The sequence below is a fragment of the Thalassophryne amazonica genome, chromosome 5 (genome assembly GCF_902500255.1).
Source record: "Thalassophryne amazonica chromosome 5, fThaAma1.1, whole genome shotgun sequence".
NCBI lineage: Eukaryota > Metazoa > Chordata > Actinopteri > Batrachoidiformes > Batrachoididae > Thalassophryne > Thalassophryne amazonica.
Window position 1 is genome coordinate 84,098,690 of NC_047107.1, and position 16,494 is coordinate 84,115,183.

The 16,494-nt window shown below is 40.7% G+C and overlaps 1 protein-coding gene across 1 annotated transcript in view; it reads left to right on the plus strand.

The window, feature by feature from the left end:
- Nucleotides 1–16,494, plus strand: part of LOC117510850 (rho guanine nucleotide exchange factor 28-like) — a 153,028-nt gene that overhangs the window by 109,327 nt on the left and 27,207 nt on the right. Inside the window, exons 19-29 of the mRNA XM_034170739.1 lie at nucleotides 4,151–4,295; nucleotides 4,531–4,586; nucleotides 8,433–8,508; nucleotides 9,252–9,378; nucleotides 12,005–12,135; nucleotides 12,867–13,007; nucleotides 13,436–13,686; nucleotides 13,761–13,886; nucleotides 13,990–14,107; nucleotides 15,139–15,393; nucleotides 15,480–15,556. Of these exons, the coding sequence (XP_034026630.1) occupies nucleotides 4,151–4,295; nucleotides 4,531–4,586; nucleotides 8,433–8,508; nucleotides 9,252–9,378; nucleotides 12,005–12,135; nucleotides 12,867–13,007; nucleotides 13,436–13,686; nucleotides 13,761–13,886; nucleotides 13,990–14,107; nucleotides 15,139–15,393; nucleotides 15,480–15,556 (1,503 nt within the window). The remainder of the gene's footprint in view (nucleotides 1–4,150; nucleotides 4,296–4,530; nucleotides 4,587–8,432; nucleotides 8,509–9,251; nucleotides 9,379–12,004; nucleotides 12,136–12,866; nucleotides 13,008–13,435; nucleotides 13,687–13,760; nucleotides 13,887–13,989; nucleotides 14,108–15,138; nucleotides 15,394–15,479; nucleotides 15,557–16,494) is intronic.

A 16,494-nucleotide genomic window follows, 5' to 3' on the forward strand; every position in this document is an offset into this window, starting at 1 on the left:
ACTGGTTTCAAACAGGATACCACGTTGTTAGAAGGACTGATAGGTTCTGGGGTGGTTTATCTACTGATCTTGTTATTGAACAGCTTCTAATGAGGAGTGTAAAGAGCCAAGGAGGACTGACAAGGGGGAGGGGAATGAATGAAATTCAGAGACTCGTCTGGCTACTGTCCATGCCAGCATGCGCTCAGGTAAATCTTGCCATGCAGACTGACTGGAATCCGGTATGAATCAAGTGAGCAACACAAAGAGCTAGGAAAAGCTCGCCAAACTCGTGACATGAGAGATACTTACAAATTGTTGGCGGCACTGAAGCAGTGGGATCCTTTTGCACCTGACCCAGCACTGAGAGGTCTTGTGAGTGGTATGACAGCCAATAAAGTTGTGAATGTAGATAATGCACAGCAGGTGGGAAAAACATCATTGAGACATTGATTGGGGAAAATGTTTTAGCGTATACATTCAAGAGGAAATCCCAAGCTGTCACCCTTGGTTCACAGACTGCCGTTATGATTCAAGGTGAGGCCGTTCAAGTGGATCCACAGTTACTATTTCAGAGACTTAGCATCATTGCATGCAATGATAATGATGCAGCTGATGCCTTTAGGTATGAGTTGTGCAGCTACCCACCAGCTCTTTTCGAGTCCCCACAGTTACTTAGGCAAGCCAATAAAGCATCTTTAGCTGATGCTCTGTAGGACATCGTGAAGGAGTCACAACCAGAATCGGCTCCTAAGTTGGATGTACACTACATTGTTGATGGAGGAGCCTTGCTACAACGTTTGCCGTGGCGACGTGGAGATCTCTTTGAGACTATCTGTCAGATGTACGTGGATTATGTATGCGTAAATACAGTCAAGCCACGGTTGTCTTTGATGGGTATATGGATGGCCCGTCCATAAAGGATGTGACCCACAAGAGGCGTACTGGAGGTCGCACCGGCCCAACTGTCCACTTCCATGGACAAACTATTCTCTGTTCAAAGAAAGAGGACTTCCTTAGGAACATGGAAAACAAGCAGCGTTTTATCCATATGCTTGGTCGTAAATTAGAGAATGTAGGTTGCACTGTTCTATATGCAAAAGGAGATGCGGATACCATGATTGTCAAGGCAGCGGTTGAATGTTCTAAACAAATCAACACCATTGTTGTGGGAGATGACACTGACTTATTGGTGTTACTATGCTATCATTATGAGTTTAGTTCACACGATGTCTTTTTTCAACCAGAGCCTAAGGCCAACACTGCAAAGCACAAGGTTTGGGACCTAAGGAAAACAAAAGCAGTTCTTGGTGATAAGGTCATACAGGTCATTCTTTTTGTCCATGCAATCCTTGGCTGTGATACGACATCCAGATTGCATGGACTTGGCAAAGCCTCAGCACTCAAGATGGTTACAAAGAATGAACAGTTGCACATTTGTTCTGTGGTGATGCAGATACTACATCAAAGGAAGCCATAGTCAAGGCAGGAGAAGATGTTCTGGTTCATCTTTACAATGGGTCTAAGGAAGACAGCCTTGACAGCCTCCGCTACAAGCGGTTTTGTGAGAAAGTAAAATCAGGATCAAAGGCAGTGGAAGCAAAATGCCTCCCACCAACGTCGGCAGCTTCACATTACCACAGTTTGAGAGTCTTTCTCCAAATAAATGTTTGGAAAGGAAACACCAGTCTAGAGCCAGAGGAATGGGGCTGGAAAGAAAGTGGTGGGCAACTGCTACCTGTCACAACTGATCTACCAGCAGCACCATCCAAACTCATTGAGCTATTTCGCTGTGACTGTAAAACGGGATGTAACACTATGAGGTGCACATGTCGTAAGCATGGACTAGAGTGTACGTCTGCCTGTGGCAGCTGCAAGGGACTTGACTGCACGAACTCGCCCATGATAATTGAAACAGACACTGATGATGATGAAGTGTCTGATTAATAGACCAGAGCATGTTATTTTTACATTTTAGGAGGTTAAAACACATTACGAAAGTAGCACATAACTGACTCTGATTCAGCTTTTAGAGTTAAACCTCCTTAATGAACACTTTCCCTGCAAACTGAGATCTTTTTGGATACCAGAAAGCATGAGAAAGACATTTAAATGGTTAGTAATTATTTTCTATCTGAAATTGAAGTAGTTCAGCAAATAATCTGAGATTTTCCAAGATATGGTATGGTTTGTAGAGCGTAATTTGCATATTTCCCACAATGCAATGCCAGTAATACTCTTGGAACCACCTGAAATGAATTCCTTGACCCCGAATAAATAGGTTTAGACACCTTGACTGCATTCATAGGGTGGTTTATTGATGTTTTATGGGTATTTGAAGATTTTTCCATTGACACAAGCTAATTAACATAAATTAGCATAATTTACCATGATCCCTATTTTTCATGCTCCTACAATTTTAATATGTTGTTTGAGACCCCTTTACTGAATGATTGCAAGTGGAATACTTTCTGTTGGAATTAGTTGCAGGTCATGTCACCATATTGACTGGCCTATGTGAATGGAGCATTAGAATATGGGTTGGGATTTGTATGGTTGAAAGACTTGTGCCTTAGTAGGGGAATGCAATCTACTGACTTGCCCTCCTAATTTAATAAGAAAGTGACAATTGCAGTCCTGACAAAAAATATATATCTTAATTTGGATCCAGATCCAAATTTAATGAGTTCTACCTTGACACATCCTTCAACCTTCCACCAAGATTTATGAAAATTGGTTTAGAGCTGGTTGAGTCAGTCTGTTAGCAAACAAATCAGTTGAAATATGACCTTTTTTTGCAGAGGAATCATCTATTTCTAAAGGCCTCTCATGTAACATTTTAAGGTTTAGTGCTGCTCAGACAGGCCAGGTCAGAATCCCTGTTCTCTGGAACCATTGTCTGTGCCTGGTGTCTTTATTTGGTACGTGAGAAAATTCTCTCTCCTCAAGTCTTAGCAACAGGACACAACGAAAATATTTACTGACAAATTGCACAAGCCCCCAGCAGAGTGTGTCAAACCAAATACACAGTATTTTATCAATCCTTTAAAGCATGTGTGCATAATTTGTAGGTATGTTTTCCTTGTACACGCAGACACACGACACACATTAACAGGGCAAACGTCACTTGTAGGCTTACTTTCTTCATTAGATAAGTAAATATGCGTCATGACGACGCAGGAATATCTGCATCAGGTGCGCGCAGCAGGGAGCAGAGAGGAGGTGAGGACGCAGCCTGCAGGATCTCTGCACAGAGAAGTCAGAGTGCACAGTCTGGCTGATTCCTCTTCTAGTTTATATTTGTTCTTGTGCTGAGCTGCAGGTCTGTGCTCTGAGTTCTGTTATAGTTTATCTTTCCTGCTTTGACCGCGAGATGCGCGTGCGCAAATGAACCATCCTTGAGCAAATGTGGAGACGTCTGGAGTTATAGTTGATGTGGACATGTCCTGTCTCTGGCAATCATTCTGTGAGCAGGACATTTATGGATTTTATTTAAACACATTTGTGAGAGGAGAAGCTGCAGCTGGTTCACAGTGCCTCTCTTCACCAGACAGCTCCACACAGAGAAGGAGCTGCAGCTGCAATCAGCATTTTTTTTTTCTGTGCTCTTTTTTGAGCATCTAGTTTTTACTGCATTGAGTACACGGTATAAAAACAATCCTGCGTGATTTATACTGCGGGAACAATGGAACACAGCAGGAATCAGAAATTGGCATCGGGTAATGTCGTCTTGTGAAGGTGTGGCTTCCAGTCACGCTGAGTACCGTCCTGTTGCTCTGACTTGCACTGAAACCGCTTAATTCTGATCAGCGGACGCAAACAAAAATTAAACATGTTTAATTTTTGTTTGCACCCCTCGCGCTGTTGTAGCACTGAGCTGCATCGTCTCGGCACTAGGTTGCTTCCATGCGGCCTCGTCATAACGACACACGGCGCAACTGGGAGCAGCCCCGGTGTGAAAGGGGCTTTAAGTATGTTGCTCCCATAATAGCAGTTACCCTCATGGAGTTTAACCTCTCTGAGGACCCTTTATCTCAAATAAATCCACTACAACAGGTGTGTAACATGATGGCAGTGACTGGTTCATGTCTCTCCTGATTGTCACCCAGAATAATGTTGTACCTATGTTGGTGAAAACAAAAATGTTAAATATGTATGGCTTTCTTTTCAGGTGAAGAGCAAAGGAATGAAGGAAGTAAAGGAAATGACAGGAACGGCTAATGGGCACCAGTTTGTTCCTGTGTCCCTGTCTGGTTCTGTTCTCTGTGTAGCCTGTGACAAGTCTGTTTCTGGGAAGGAGCTGTTGCAGTGCTCCAGTAAGTCTCGTACCGTCAGTACTGTTGTTGATTTATGGCTTGTGACTGCTTTGAGTTTGCGTGAATCTTTTTGCATGTGCGGCCTTGATGCCAAAAGGTAAGTTGTTTTTTTCTCCCTCCAAAATAAACAAAACAGTGAAGTGCAGAACTGTTTGACAGCTGAATGAATACTGAACCCAGTATTGTGGTCTTTGTTAATAATTAGTTAATGGACTTTGTCTGATTTTGTCCACAGACTGTCTGCTGAGTGTTCATAAGGGCTGTCGAGACTCAGCTACAGCGTGTTTGAAGGTAAACCTCTGCCTCATGCACCTTATTTGACCTCAGAAGACCACGAGCAAAAATAATTTGATTTTGTAAATCATGACAGTTCACAGATCTTAGTATTTGTGAGGGGCTGTGCAGTGGAGCACTGTAAGCTTTTGGTTGATATTTATGTTAGTGAAAACACAATATCCTGATTTGAATTAAGTACAAATATGTTGAAGCGTTGGATAATGTGACAAAAACTGCTGATTTTTTGATTGAACAGAAAATATTTGCATTGAGCCATGCTTAATATTAACAGATGTGGTAAATATTTTTGTGTAGTCACGCTTGTTATAGTTTTAGTGATGTTTACATGCACTTTCCTGAAGCCAAGCGACCTGATTTACTCAAGGTTTGCTTGTGTTAAAATGTGTGCACCCATAGCGCTCGGAAAAAAACCCATCCTGATTTACGAACAGAGCACACTGAGGATTGCATCGTTCAAATGTACAAAATAGTGCATACTGTCCATTTAGTGTGTTTGCCTTCATGAATGTGCAATTTGGGGTTTGTCCACCTGAGTGCACAAAATTGTGGGAGGGAACTTGCAAATAGGTAAGGCTTGCACACGCAACTTGATTTGTCAAGGTTAAAAGGAAATTTAGCAGGTGCTGATCGTGTCAGTATTTCACATACTGGAAACTTTGTTCCAGTAACAGAGAGTCTGCCATCTATTCGTACAGAGAATTTTCCCAAAATAATTAATTGTAAACGTCAAGTATATTTAAAGAGTTAGCGGTTTCCTTTGTGCTTGTTTCTTTAAGAAAACATGTCTCCATGCAGTAACTAGGTGGACCACAGTATATTTTGGTGCAACTCATGATCATTACTGTCACTGATGTGTCACACAAATAAACACACACACATCTCTGAGACTGCGTGGTACGATGCACAGTTGTTTGTGTGAAACACACACAAATCACAGCACACAGACAACTGTGCACACACTGCGCACACAGCCAGCTGTGTGTGCTGCTTGCAGAGTTAGCTGTGTTTGTTCCACTGGCAAGATGCAGCATAATTATTAATCATTTTGTTGAATTGATGTGGATGGAACAATTAAATGTCTGAAATAGGAGATTGTGGTTTGTTTCTTGTTTTTTTTTTTATTGCCAGCACATTTCATTTTGTACTTACACCCATTAACACACAAAAAATAAGTCCTCATTTGCATGTTGTTGTCTATGTGACATTACTACCCACTATCAACTATGCAATTACTCTTAGTGAATCACCTGCAAAACTGTCTCAATCCCAACACACAGAGGTTTGGATTGCCCACACAATTTAGCACTCCTTATCTGAGATCTTAGTAAATCAGGCCCAAAATCTTGCAGTTACAGCTGGGCAGCTCACTCTCAAAATGCTGATGCTACAGATACTGTCCCTTATTCTGAGTATTCATTATTTACTTGCCATTGGTTGGATACGTTCTGCCCAACTTGATCCAGATGTTTACAGATGATGCATATGTGCATACCCAAGAATACCAAGAAAATTTCTATTTTACAATGGCAGACTTTTTTAAACAGTGCTGAGGCTTCTTGGACACCACTACTGTTTTAATGTATATCTGCTATATTCCTTGAATTTTCACTGGAGGTTCTTTGGTAATCAGGCTCCACCTGCATCATGGGACAGCGTAGGACAATCTGTTTGCACACTATAGGGTAAATCATCCAGGTACTGTTCGACTACTACTAAGTACGAAGTACTTGGATACCCTAAGGATTGTGACGTTCTGCTTTTGTCCAAGGACAGTATATAGTAAGCTAGTACCAGTGTTTGAATAGCCAATAGTTTGGTACATACAGCTTTTTACCTACTATATAGTACACTAGTATGAGTATACAGATGCGGCCAGTGTCTTGTTTTTGAAGACTGGCCCGAGTGTCAGTTTCACTTAATCTCTTCTGCCTTACACCCATTTTATCAAAGAGCAGAAAGTGTCTGTGCAAACACTGTTCTGTTGTGAACACATATGAGTGCATGTTGCATCACATGCACTCAAACATGATGTGCACTTTCCATGCATGCACAGCATGCACTGTGACTACAGCACCAATCATCATATGAATGAAGTGATGGCTGAATGAACGAGGGGCATCGTGTGGAGCTATTTTGCAGCTGTAAATGAGAACAGTGCCAACTGTTGTATATGTAAAATGGCTGTATGCTACTGTGGCAACACCACCAGTTTGTTTAAACACTTTTTAAAGAAATCATGAGAGAGAACGTGAGCTGGAAGAGGAAAAAATGGGAGGAAAATGCCTCAGACAGTCACAGAGATCAACACTGACAAAGATGTGAGGAATATGGAAGAACATTTGTAAAATCAATATCATTCTTCTCTGCAAATAATTTGTGTACTTTGTGTAATAAAAAAAAAGCAAGTTTGCATATATTTCAATCTGAAAATACATATTTTTATTGTTGGCAACATAGTGGATTAGTAGTTCGCAGTGTTGCTTCACAACGAGAAGGTCCTGGATATGCTTCCGAACTGGTCATTTCTGTGTAAAGTTTGAATGATCTCCCCGTATTTGCACAAGTTACCTCCAGGTGTTCGAGTCCCATGGGTGGCATGTAATTTTAATTTTTCATCAGCTGCACGATGTGTAACCACATCGCGTAGCTGCTGTGAAAAGCTGCTGTGCTCCCACGTGCACAAAACCATCGCAGCATGTATTTTTTAATTTCTTTTTTTTTCTTCTTCTTCTTCTTCTTCTTGACGATGTGTAACATGACGTGGTTATACGATGTGTAACCACGGCATGCAGCTACTGGTAGTGTGTTCCTGCGTGCATAAGCCATCACACTGGCATTGTGCGTGCCTGCCTGTCAGCGCGATGTTTCATGGTTTTGTATGTTTTATACAAGCTGTTTTGCCTTGAGTCCCCCTGAGTTATACTTTATTCACACTATCTGTGAAGGGGCCCTTAGTACTGATGTATGAGGGCAATGGGCCATGGGTGGCCTTGAACCTGGGACCTTCTGGTCTGGAGGCTTTGCCCCCACTGTGCTGCTCACATTCAGTAGTCATTAAGATGTATTAAGATGTAGCCTGCTGATAACACATATACCTCTTAAACATGAAATTACAGTATGAAATTACATAAGCTGCTTTTAATAGTAAAAAGTATAGTAAAAAAGTATCAATATCAGCAATTCTGACCCGATGTTACTTGGTATTTGTTCAAAAGGATGTTTTGTGGCATCACCCAGTCATACATTTTCTTGTCTACTGTCACCCACTTTCACTAAATAGTTACTGGATACTGCTACCTGCCGTTATGGAGACTGTCATAATTAAAAATGCACTGGAAACAAATGTTTTCACCCTGAGATGAAATGTGACCACCCAAAGGAGACAATATAAACGCAGTTTAGATCTTTACTTGGTGACTTCAGGTGTTCTCATAATGTACAAAATCATTTAAACTGTCAAAAATCAGGGATGAGGCCATCCCAGGAGTCAAAGACATGTGGTGCCTGGCTGTGATCATCCCACCACAAATCTGGCTTTTGTTGCAGGTCCACTGTGCTGTCTAATAAAGGGAAAAAACCCCGACATAAGAAATCTAAGCACTTCAGTACGTCAGGTTGAGGAAATTTGTTTACTTCAACAGTCTGGAACAAAGAAACTCTGTGAAGGTGTTATAACATCACAAACTAATGACATGTAATCAAAAGGGATTTATTTATTTTTATTTTTTGCCTTTTAATGTTTTTGTTTATCTGTACCTTCACTCCACTGTTGGCTAACTTTGTGAAAGAGTGTACAATGAAAATGGTGAATGCCTGATATGCAATTGTTCATGTTAACAGAGTTTTGTGGGGCCACAGAAGCCACAGGACAGGAATGCATCAATGGTAAAAAGCAAGACTATGCCTCTCCCACATAGTGAGTAAAAAATTTACTGGTTTTCTGCCCTCCCATGGCCTCCTCCTTTGGTTTTTAATTCTTTTAGGTTTCACCTGTCCTCCCTGTAGATTAAGTAAACCATTAGTCCTCATCTCCCATTCTCACCTATGCTTGTTGTGTCTACGCTGAAAGTTAATTGTTAATCTTTCTCAGTTGGGGATCAGGGCTGGATTGTGTGTGTGAGAAAGAGAAAGAGGCTGTTTTGAGTACAGTTTTTACATACTTTAGAGTAAGCAGAATGTCATTTGAATTTATGTGTCTTTAGTGTCCATGCAGGGGTGGTGGCCCTAGTGCACTTGGTTTCAGTGTGGAAGGTTCCCGGTTCCAACCCCATCTCTCCCACATTTCTCCATGTATTGTGGAGTTGCATCAGGAAGGGCATCCAGCGTAAAACCTGTGCCAATTCAACATGCAGATCCACCTTGGATTTGCTCTGAAGGCACTTACTTCTTATGTGTCCAACAGTGGTGTTCAGATTTGTTGTGACCAAACCTCAGTCTCTACACATATGTTTTGGGTGCAGGTTTAGTTGAACAGTGACAGATGAGGACCTCTTCACAGCTTTATAATCCAGTAACTGTTCCCTGTAACTGTCACCTAGAAATGATCCAAGCATCTGAACACTAAACAGAGTCCCTTTTTTGTTTTTATAATTGAAATGGAAATCTCCACAAAGTGAGTTTGACTTTTCTTCCTGTTCATTGTCCTGGTGTCCTCTCCAGGCAGTGCAAAAGATCCACCCCCCCTCTACACCACTTCTTCCTATTCTTCAATCCCAACACTGAGCAGAGAAATGAGAGAAACAACGGCCCTTCTCACCAAGAGCCTCTCCATCCCTGTAGATAGCAGGTAGGACAAAAACACTTCAACTGACTGGCTTTTACCCATATGTCAGGATGATGACCCCCCCATTTCCATTTTCATATGTTTTCTGCTTTGTTTGTCAACAGGATCCCTTGAAAACTAATGATCCATTTATTGAAATTTGCTCAAAATGACTGGAGACAGATCAGTGAAAAGTTCTAATGTAAATTTGGACATTGCAAAAAAAGAGCTTTTGAGTCTTTTGTGATGCACTAAATGGCATTCTACTTAAGTATTGTACAACCCCAATTCCAATGAAGTTGGGCCGTTGTGTAAAATGTAAATAAAAACAGAATACAATGATTTGCAAATCCTCTTCAATCTATATTCAATTGAATACACCACAAAGGCAAGATATTTAATGTTCAAACTGATAAACTTTATTGTTTTTGTGCAAATGTTTGCTCATTTAGTGTCCTCATTCCAAAAGGCTTATTGAGTTGTTAGAAGGAAAGGTGATGTAACACAGTGGTAAACATAGCACTGTCCCAGCTTTTTTGAAATGTGTTGCAGGCATCCATTTCAAAATGAGCAAATATTTGCACAAAAACAATAAGGTTTAGCAGTTTGAACATTAAATATCTTGTCTTTGTGGTGTATTCAATTGAATATAGGTTGAAGAGGATTTGCAAATCATTGTATTGTTTTTATTTACATTGCACATAATGTCCCAACTTCATTGGAATTGGGGTTGTAGATTAAACACTGGTAATGACTACAAAAAATTAAATGTCAAATATTCCTTTAACGTATAATTTTAATTTAGTTATAAGTGAAATCGAGCTAAAATCAAACAAAAAAGTGGTGGACTCTGTGATTAGCAACAAGGTTTCACAAGCAACTTGATAGACCCATCTTTACTTTATGTTATGGTCAATGTGCATGTTAAACGCTGCCAACATGGCCAAAAATAGGAGGTTCACTGATTGTCACCTGTACCTATCGGAACCCAAAAGCGTCAGCACTGAATACAGTGTGGTAAAAAAGTATTTAGTCAGCCCCTGATTGTGCAAATTCCCCTACTTAGAAAGATGAGAGAGGTCTGTAATTTTCAACATAGGTACACATCAACTGTGAGAGAAAAAATGAGAAAAAAAAATCCAGGAAATAACATTGTAGGATTTTTAAAGAATTTATTTGTAAATTATGGTGGAAAATAAGTATCTGGTCAATAACAAAAGTTCAACTCAATACTTTGTAACATAATCTTTGTTGGCAATGACAGAGGTCAAACATTTCCTGTAAGTCTTCACTAGGTTTGCACACACTGTAGCTGGTATTTTGGCCCATTCCTCCATGCAGATCTCCTTGAGAGCAGTGATGCTTTGGGGCTGTAACTGGGCAACATGGACTTTCAACTCCCTCAACAAATTTTCTATGGAGTTGAGGTCTGGAGACTGGCTTGGCCACTCCAGGACCTTGGAATGCTTTTTACAGAGCCACTCCTTCGTTGCCCAAGCGGTGTGTTTGGGATCATTGTTATGCTGGAAGACCCAGCCATGTTGCATCTTTAATGCTCTCACTGATGGAAGGAGGTTTTGGCTTAAAATCTCACGATACATGGCCACGGTCATTATTCCCTTAACACAGATCAGTCGTCCTGTCCCCTTTGCAGAAAAACAGCCCCAAAGCATGATGTTTCCACCCCCATGCTTCACAGTAGATATGGTGTTCTTGGGATGCAACTCAGCATTCTTCTTCCTCCAAACACAATGAGTTGAGTTTTTACCAAAAAGTTCTATTTTGGTTTCATCTGACCACATGATATTCTCCCAGTCCTCTTCTGGATCATCCATATGCTCTCTGGCAAACTTCAGATGGGCCTGGACACGTACTGGCTTAAGCAGGGGGACACGACTGGCACTGCAGGATTTGAGTCCCTCTGTGCGTAGTGTATAGCCTTTGTTACCCCATGGGATGACATCTTGCATGGAGCCGCAGATCGAGGGAGATTATCAGTGGTCTTGTATGTCTTCTATTTTCTTACAGTTGCTCCCACAGTTGATTTATTCACATCAACCTGCTTGCCTATTGTAGATTCACTCTTCCCAGCCTGGTGTAGGTCTACAATGTTCTTCCTGGTGTCCTTCAACAGCTCTTTGGTCTTGGCTATGGTTGAGTTTGGAGTCTGACTGTCTGAGGCTGTGAACAGGTATCTTTTATACAGATAACGAGTTCAAACAGATGCCATTAATACAGGTAACAGGTGAAGGACAGAAGAGCTTCTTAAAGAAGAAATTACAGGTCTGTGAGAGACAGAAATCTTGTTTATTTGTGGGTGACCAAATACTTATTTTCCACCATAATTTACAAATAAATTCTTTAAAAAAATCTTATAATTTGATTTCCTGTTTTTTATTTTTTCCTCATTTTGTCTCTCATAGTTGAAGTGTACCTATGTTGAAAATTATAGAGCTCTCTCTCATCTTTCTAAGTTGGAGAACTTGCACAATCAGGGGCTGACTAAATACTTTTTTGCCCCACTGTATATGCAGTAGTATTTAGAGTGGTTTGCACTCTCTGACTGATTCCATTAGTCCTATGCTTGCCCTCACTTTAAGTCATCAGCAGACAGTTCTGTTTTGATTCAGTTGACTTTGTGTCTTTGCAGACATGTGAGTGACACGGCAGCAGTGGACGGTGACTTCAATGTGACAGCGTGGACCAGCTGCTCAGTGGTTGATGAAGGAACAACAAACATGATCATCCCCCCGTGTGCCGATGCTCCCAACACCACAGAGGGTGAGGGGGAGTGATCAGCACTTTGAATAATCACACACCCGATTACATGTTTAGCTGTTTATGTATGGAAGTAAATCTGGGCCATCAGAGTTTGAATTTTTAAGGTTGAATGTTTTTAGCATCAGAATTTGAATTTCAAATGCTGAATTTCTTTAGCATCAAATTATTCAGCCTCAGAAACTTCAACGTAAAAAAAACAACCTAAAAAACTTCAGCCTAATAAAAATTCAACCTAAAAAAAAATCAACCTAAAAAAAAAAAAAAAAAATTCAACCTCAAAAACTAGAAAAGCAGGGAGAAGCATTCAATCTCTGTCTCAATCATCCAACATCACAGATTTACTTCCATACATAAACATTGGATGATTGAGACAGAGATTGAATGCTTCTCCCTGCTTTTCTAGTTTTTGAGGTTTAATTTTTTTTTTTTTTTTTTTTTTTTTTTTTTTTGGTTGAATCTTTTTTAGGTTGAATATTTTAGGTTGAATTTTTTTGAAGTTGAATTTTTTTTTAGGTTTAATTTTTTTTTAGGTTTACATTTTTTAGGCTGAATATTTTGATGCTAAACCAGTTCAACCTTAAAAATTCAACTTCAAACTGATTTTGATGCTAAAAACATTCAACCTCTGATGGCACAGATTTACTTCCATATTTATGGTAATGGACAGGGTATGTAGTGTTTTTTTTTTGTTTTTTTAGTAAAGAATGCAGTATTTGGTTTTGGTCTTCCAGCAGAAGCTGATGCACCTGTACTGAGCGATCTCTCAGCTGACCTGCTGGGGCTTGAGGTGGAGTCATGGAGTCTCACTGTCACTCCAGAGTTCCGCAGACTGCAAGACAAACACACTGTCAAACGACAAGATGTCATTTATGGTGAGACAATTATGTTTTTGAGTTTTTCAACAGCTCTGATATAAGGGTCTTTTGTAAGTTATCAGCCTCTCAAAGAAGCAGCTCGTGTTTTATTCAAGTACTTTATTGTATTTTAATATGTGTAAATATATGCTGTTTTCCAACAGGGGCCGCTGTTTTGTTTTTTTTAGCTGGAATACTCTAAACCAGTGTCAGGCATAAATAATATTTAAGTCATTTCTCAGTGGGTGGGGCTAAAGTAGCCATTTTCAGTATTGAATCCATTAAATGTATTTAACTATAATAAGCTTTTGATTTTTTATAATTCATTATGTTCTATTGGGCTTCAGTTACTACTGTTGATTTCAACAAATTTCTGTTTTCTTTGCTCAAGTGAATATTCAGATTTGTACCCAGCACCTCAATATGCATAATGCGCTCTCATGCAGAGTTGATGCAGACTGAGCTGCACCACATCCAAACCCTGATGGTGATGTCAGAAATATTCAGGAGAGGCATGTTAGAGGAGCTGCAGCTGGACTGTGACTGCGTGGCGCGGATCTTTCCCTGTTTGGACCCTCTGCTGCACTTCCACAGGAACCTCTTTGGGGCACTGCAGGAACGTCGACAGATCATGGCCCAACCTGACAACTACCGAAATTACCTCATCCATCAGATTGGAGACATACTGCTTCAGCAGGTTGTCATAAGTTGATGTGCGCACACAGACACAGGTGTACATCAGCGCTAAATGTCTGATGACCTCTTTCTCAGTTCTCAGATGAAAATGCTGAGAAGATGAAGCAGTTGTATGGAGAGTTCTGCAGTCATCACAAAGAGGCTGTGAGTGTCTTCAAAGAACTGCAGCAACAAAACAAGAAACTACAAAACTTTGTCAAAGTAAGCTTGTGTTTTATTTGCTCCTGAAATAGCTTTTCATTCCTTTGACATATTCGGTAGTTATTTGAGGTAGTCATATTGGTTTTGACCTGTGTGCTCACAGCAACAGAGCAATAACTCTCTGGTCAGGCGGAGAGAGGTTCCAGAACTCATCCTGCTGGTCACTCAGCGCATTACTAAATACCCGGTGCTGTTGGAAAGGATATTACTGTACACTCAGGGTATGTCACGCTACCAACTGTAACTGTAAATGTATGCAACTCTTCAGACTGTTACATATTTACTAAACAGCAGCACATAATGTATTGCTATGCTGTTTTATGGTACAATGTGTAGTCCACCGAAAGTCTGCCATGTGCCCTGAAACTTTAGGAGCCTTTTTGTTTGCATTCACCATGAATTCATATTTTTGCGGCAGTGAGAAACATGATAAAATTATGTTAAAGCAATTAAAGATGTATTCAAAGTGCTGAGTATGTATGTACAATGACAATAAAAACCCTTCTTCTTCTTCTTCTTCAAATCTCTCCTTCCCATTTTTATAATATGCTAGTAATAGTAGTAGTTGTTCCAGTCAATATGGCAGGCCTTCCAAAATTTCCCCCAAAAACCACATTCAGAGGCTAAAAATGCCTCTGACCAAGAATGTAGGCAAACTACACTCAACATACATGTATTCTCTCCTTTCCCATTCCTTGAACTTGATGCAAAGGAGGACTCCAAGAGGAAGGGTTGGGAAGGAGTGGCCAAAGAGGGAAGCTTTGTATTTTTCTTGAAATGGGATGCTCATGCAACATCTGTTAGCTCACTGGCTCCACACACGTTTGTTTGTTTGCGTGAAATATACAACTTGGTTTACTACTCAGTTAAGTCACAATTAAGAAACTATTGCTATTATCCAGATTATTGCTCGTGTGATCACCCCACTGAGTCTGGTCAGCTTGATGTTTCTTCCTTTATTCAGAAATAAATAAATGCCTGAGGGAGGCACACCTGTGCACTAATCATGGTGTCTAATCAGCATCTTGATATGGCACACCTGTGAGGTGGGATGGATTATCTCAGCAAAGGAGAAGTGCTCACTATCACAGATTTAGACTGGTTTGTGAACAATATTTGAGGGAAATGGTGATATTGTGTATGTAGAAAAAGTTTTAGATCTTTGAGTTCATCTCATACAAAATGGGAGCAAAACCAAAAGTGTTGCATTTATATTTTTGTTGAGTGTATCTTTTATTTGTTGCACCTGCAGAAGGAAGTCAGGAACACAGTGACTTGTTCAGTGCGCTGGCTCAGATACGTGAAGTCATCACCACTGTTGATTTAACTGTCAGTAAGTACGAGAGGTGTCAGGAGCTCCAGCAAGTGCTGGCCCGTCTGGAGAACAAGAGCTTTACCAAACTCAAGAATGGCAGGGTGTTCCGAAAACAGGACCTGCACAGCCAACACAGGAACCTACACCACAAAGGACTGGTCTACTGGAAGACTGCCACTGGACGCCTGAAAGGTGTGAAAAGGAGAAACAGCGCCTCTAGTTGTCCTATAATTAGAAGATACCACAAGTGCATGAATTTTTTATGATTTATTTTGTAGATGTTTTGGCACTGCTGCTCACAGACGTTTTGGTTTTCCTGCAAGAGAAAGACCAGCGCTTTGTGTTTGCTGCTGTGGTAAGCCTTAAAGTGAAGAGCATATTTACAGTGAGGAAAATAAGTATTTGAACACCCTGTGATTTTGCAAGTTCTCCCACTTAGAAATCATGGAGGGGTCTGAAATTTTCATCTAAGGTGCATGTCCACTGTGAGAGAAATAATCTAAAAAAAAAAAAAAATCTGAAAATCACAATGTATGATTTTTTTAATAATTTATTTGTATGTTACTGCTGCAAATAAGTATTTGAACACCTGTGAAAATACAATACAGTACAGTACAGTACAGTAGCCTTTGTTTGCAATTAGAGGTCAAACGTTTCCTATAGTTTTTCACCAGGTTTTCACACACTGCAGCAGTGATTTTGGTCCACTCCTCCATACAGATCTTCTCCAAATCTTTCAGGTTTGGAGTTTCAGCTCCCTCCAAAGATTTTCTATTGAGTTCATGTCTGGAGACTGGCCAGGCCACTCCAGGACCTTGAAATGCTTCTTATGGAGCCCCTCCTTAGTTGCCCTGGCTGTGTGTTTGGGGTCACTGTCATGCTGGAAGACCCAGCCATGACCCATCTTCAATGCACTTACTGAGGGAAGGAGGTTGTTTGCCAAAATCTCGCAATACATGACCCCATCCATCCTCCCTTCAATACGGTGCAGTCGCCTGTCCCCTTTGCAGAAGAACACCCCCAGAGTATGATGTTTCCACCCCCATGTTTCACAGTTGGGATGCTTTTCTTGGGGTTGTTCTCATCCTCTAAACATGGTAAGTGGAGTTGATTCCAAAAAGCTCTATTCTGGTCTCATCTGACCACATGACCTTCTCCCATGCCTTCTCTGGATCATCCATATGGTCACTGGTGAACTTCAAACGGGCCTGGACATGTGCTGGCTTGATCAGGGGGACCTTGCTGCCCTGCAAGATTTTAAACCATGACAGCATCATGTGTTACTAATGTAAT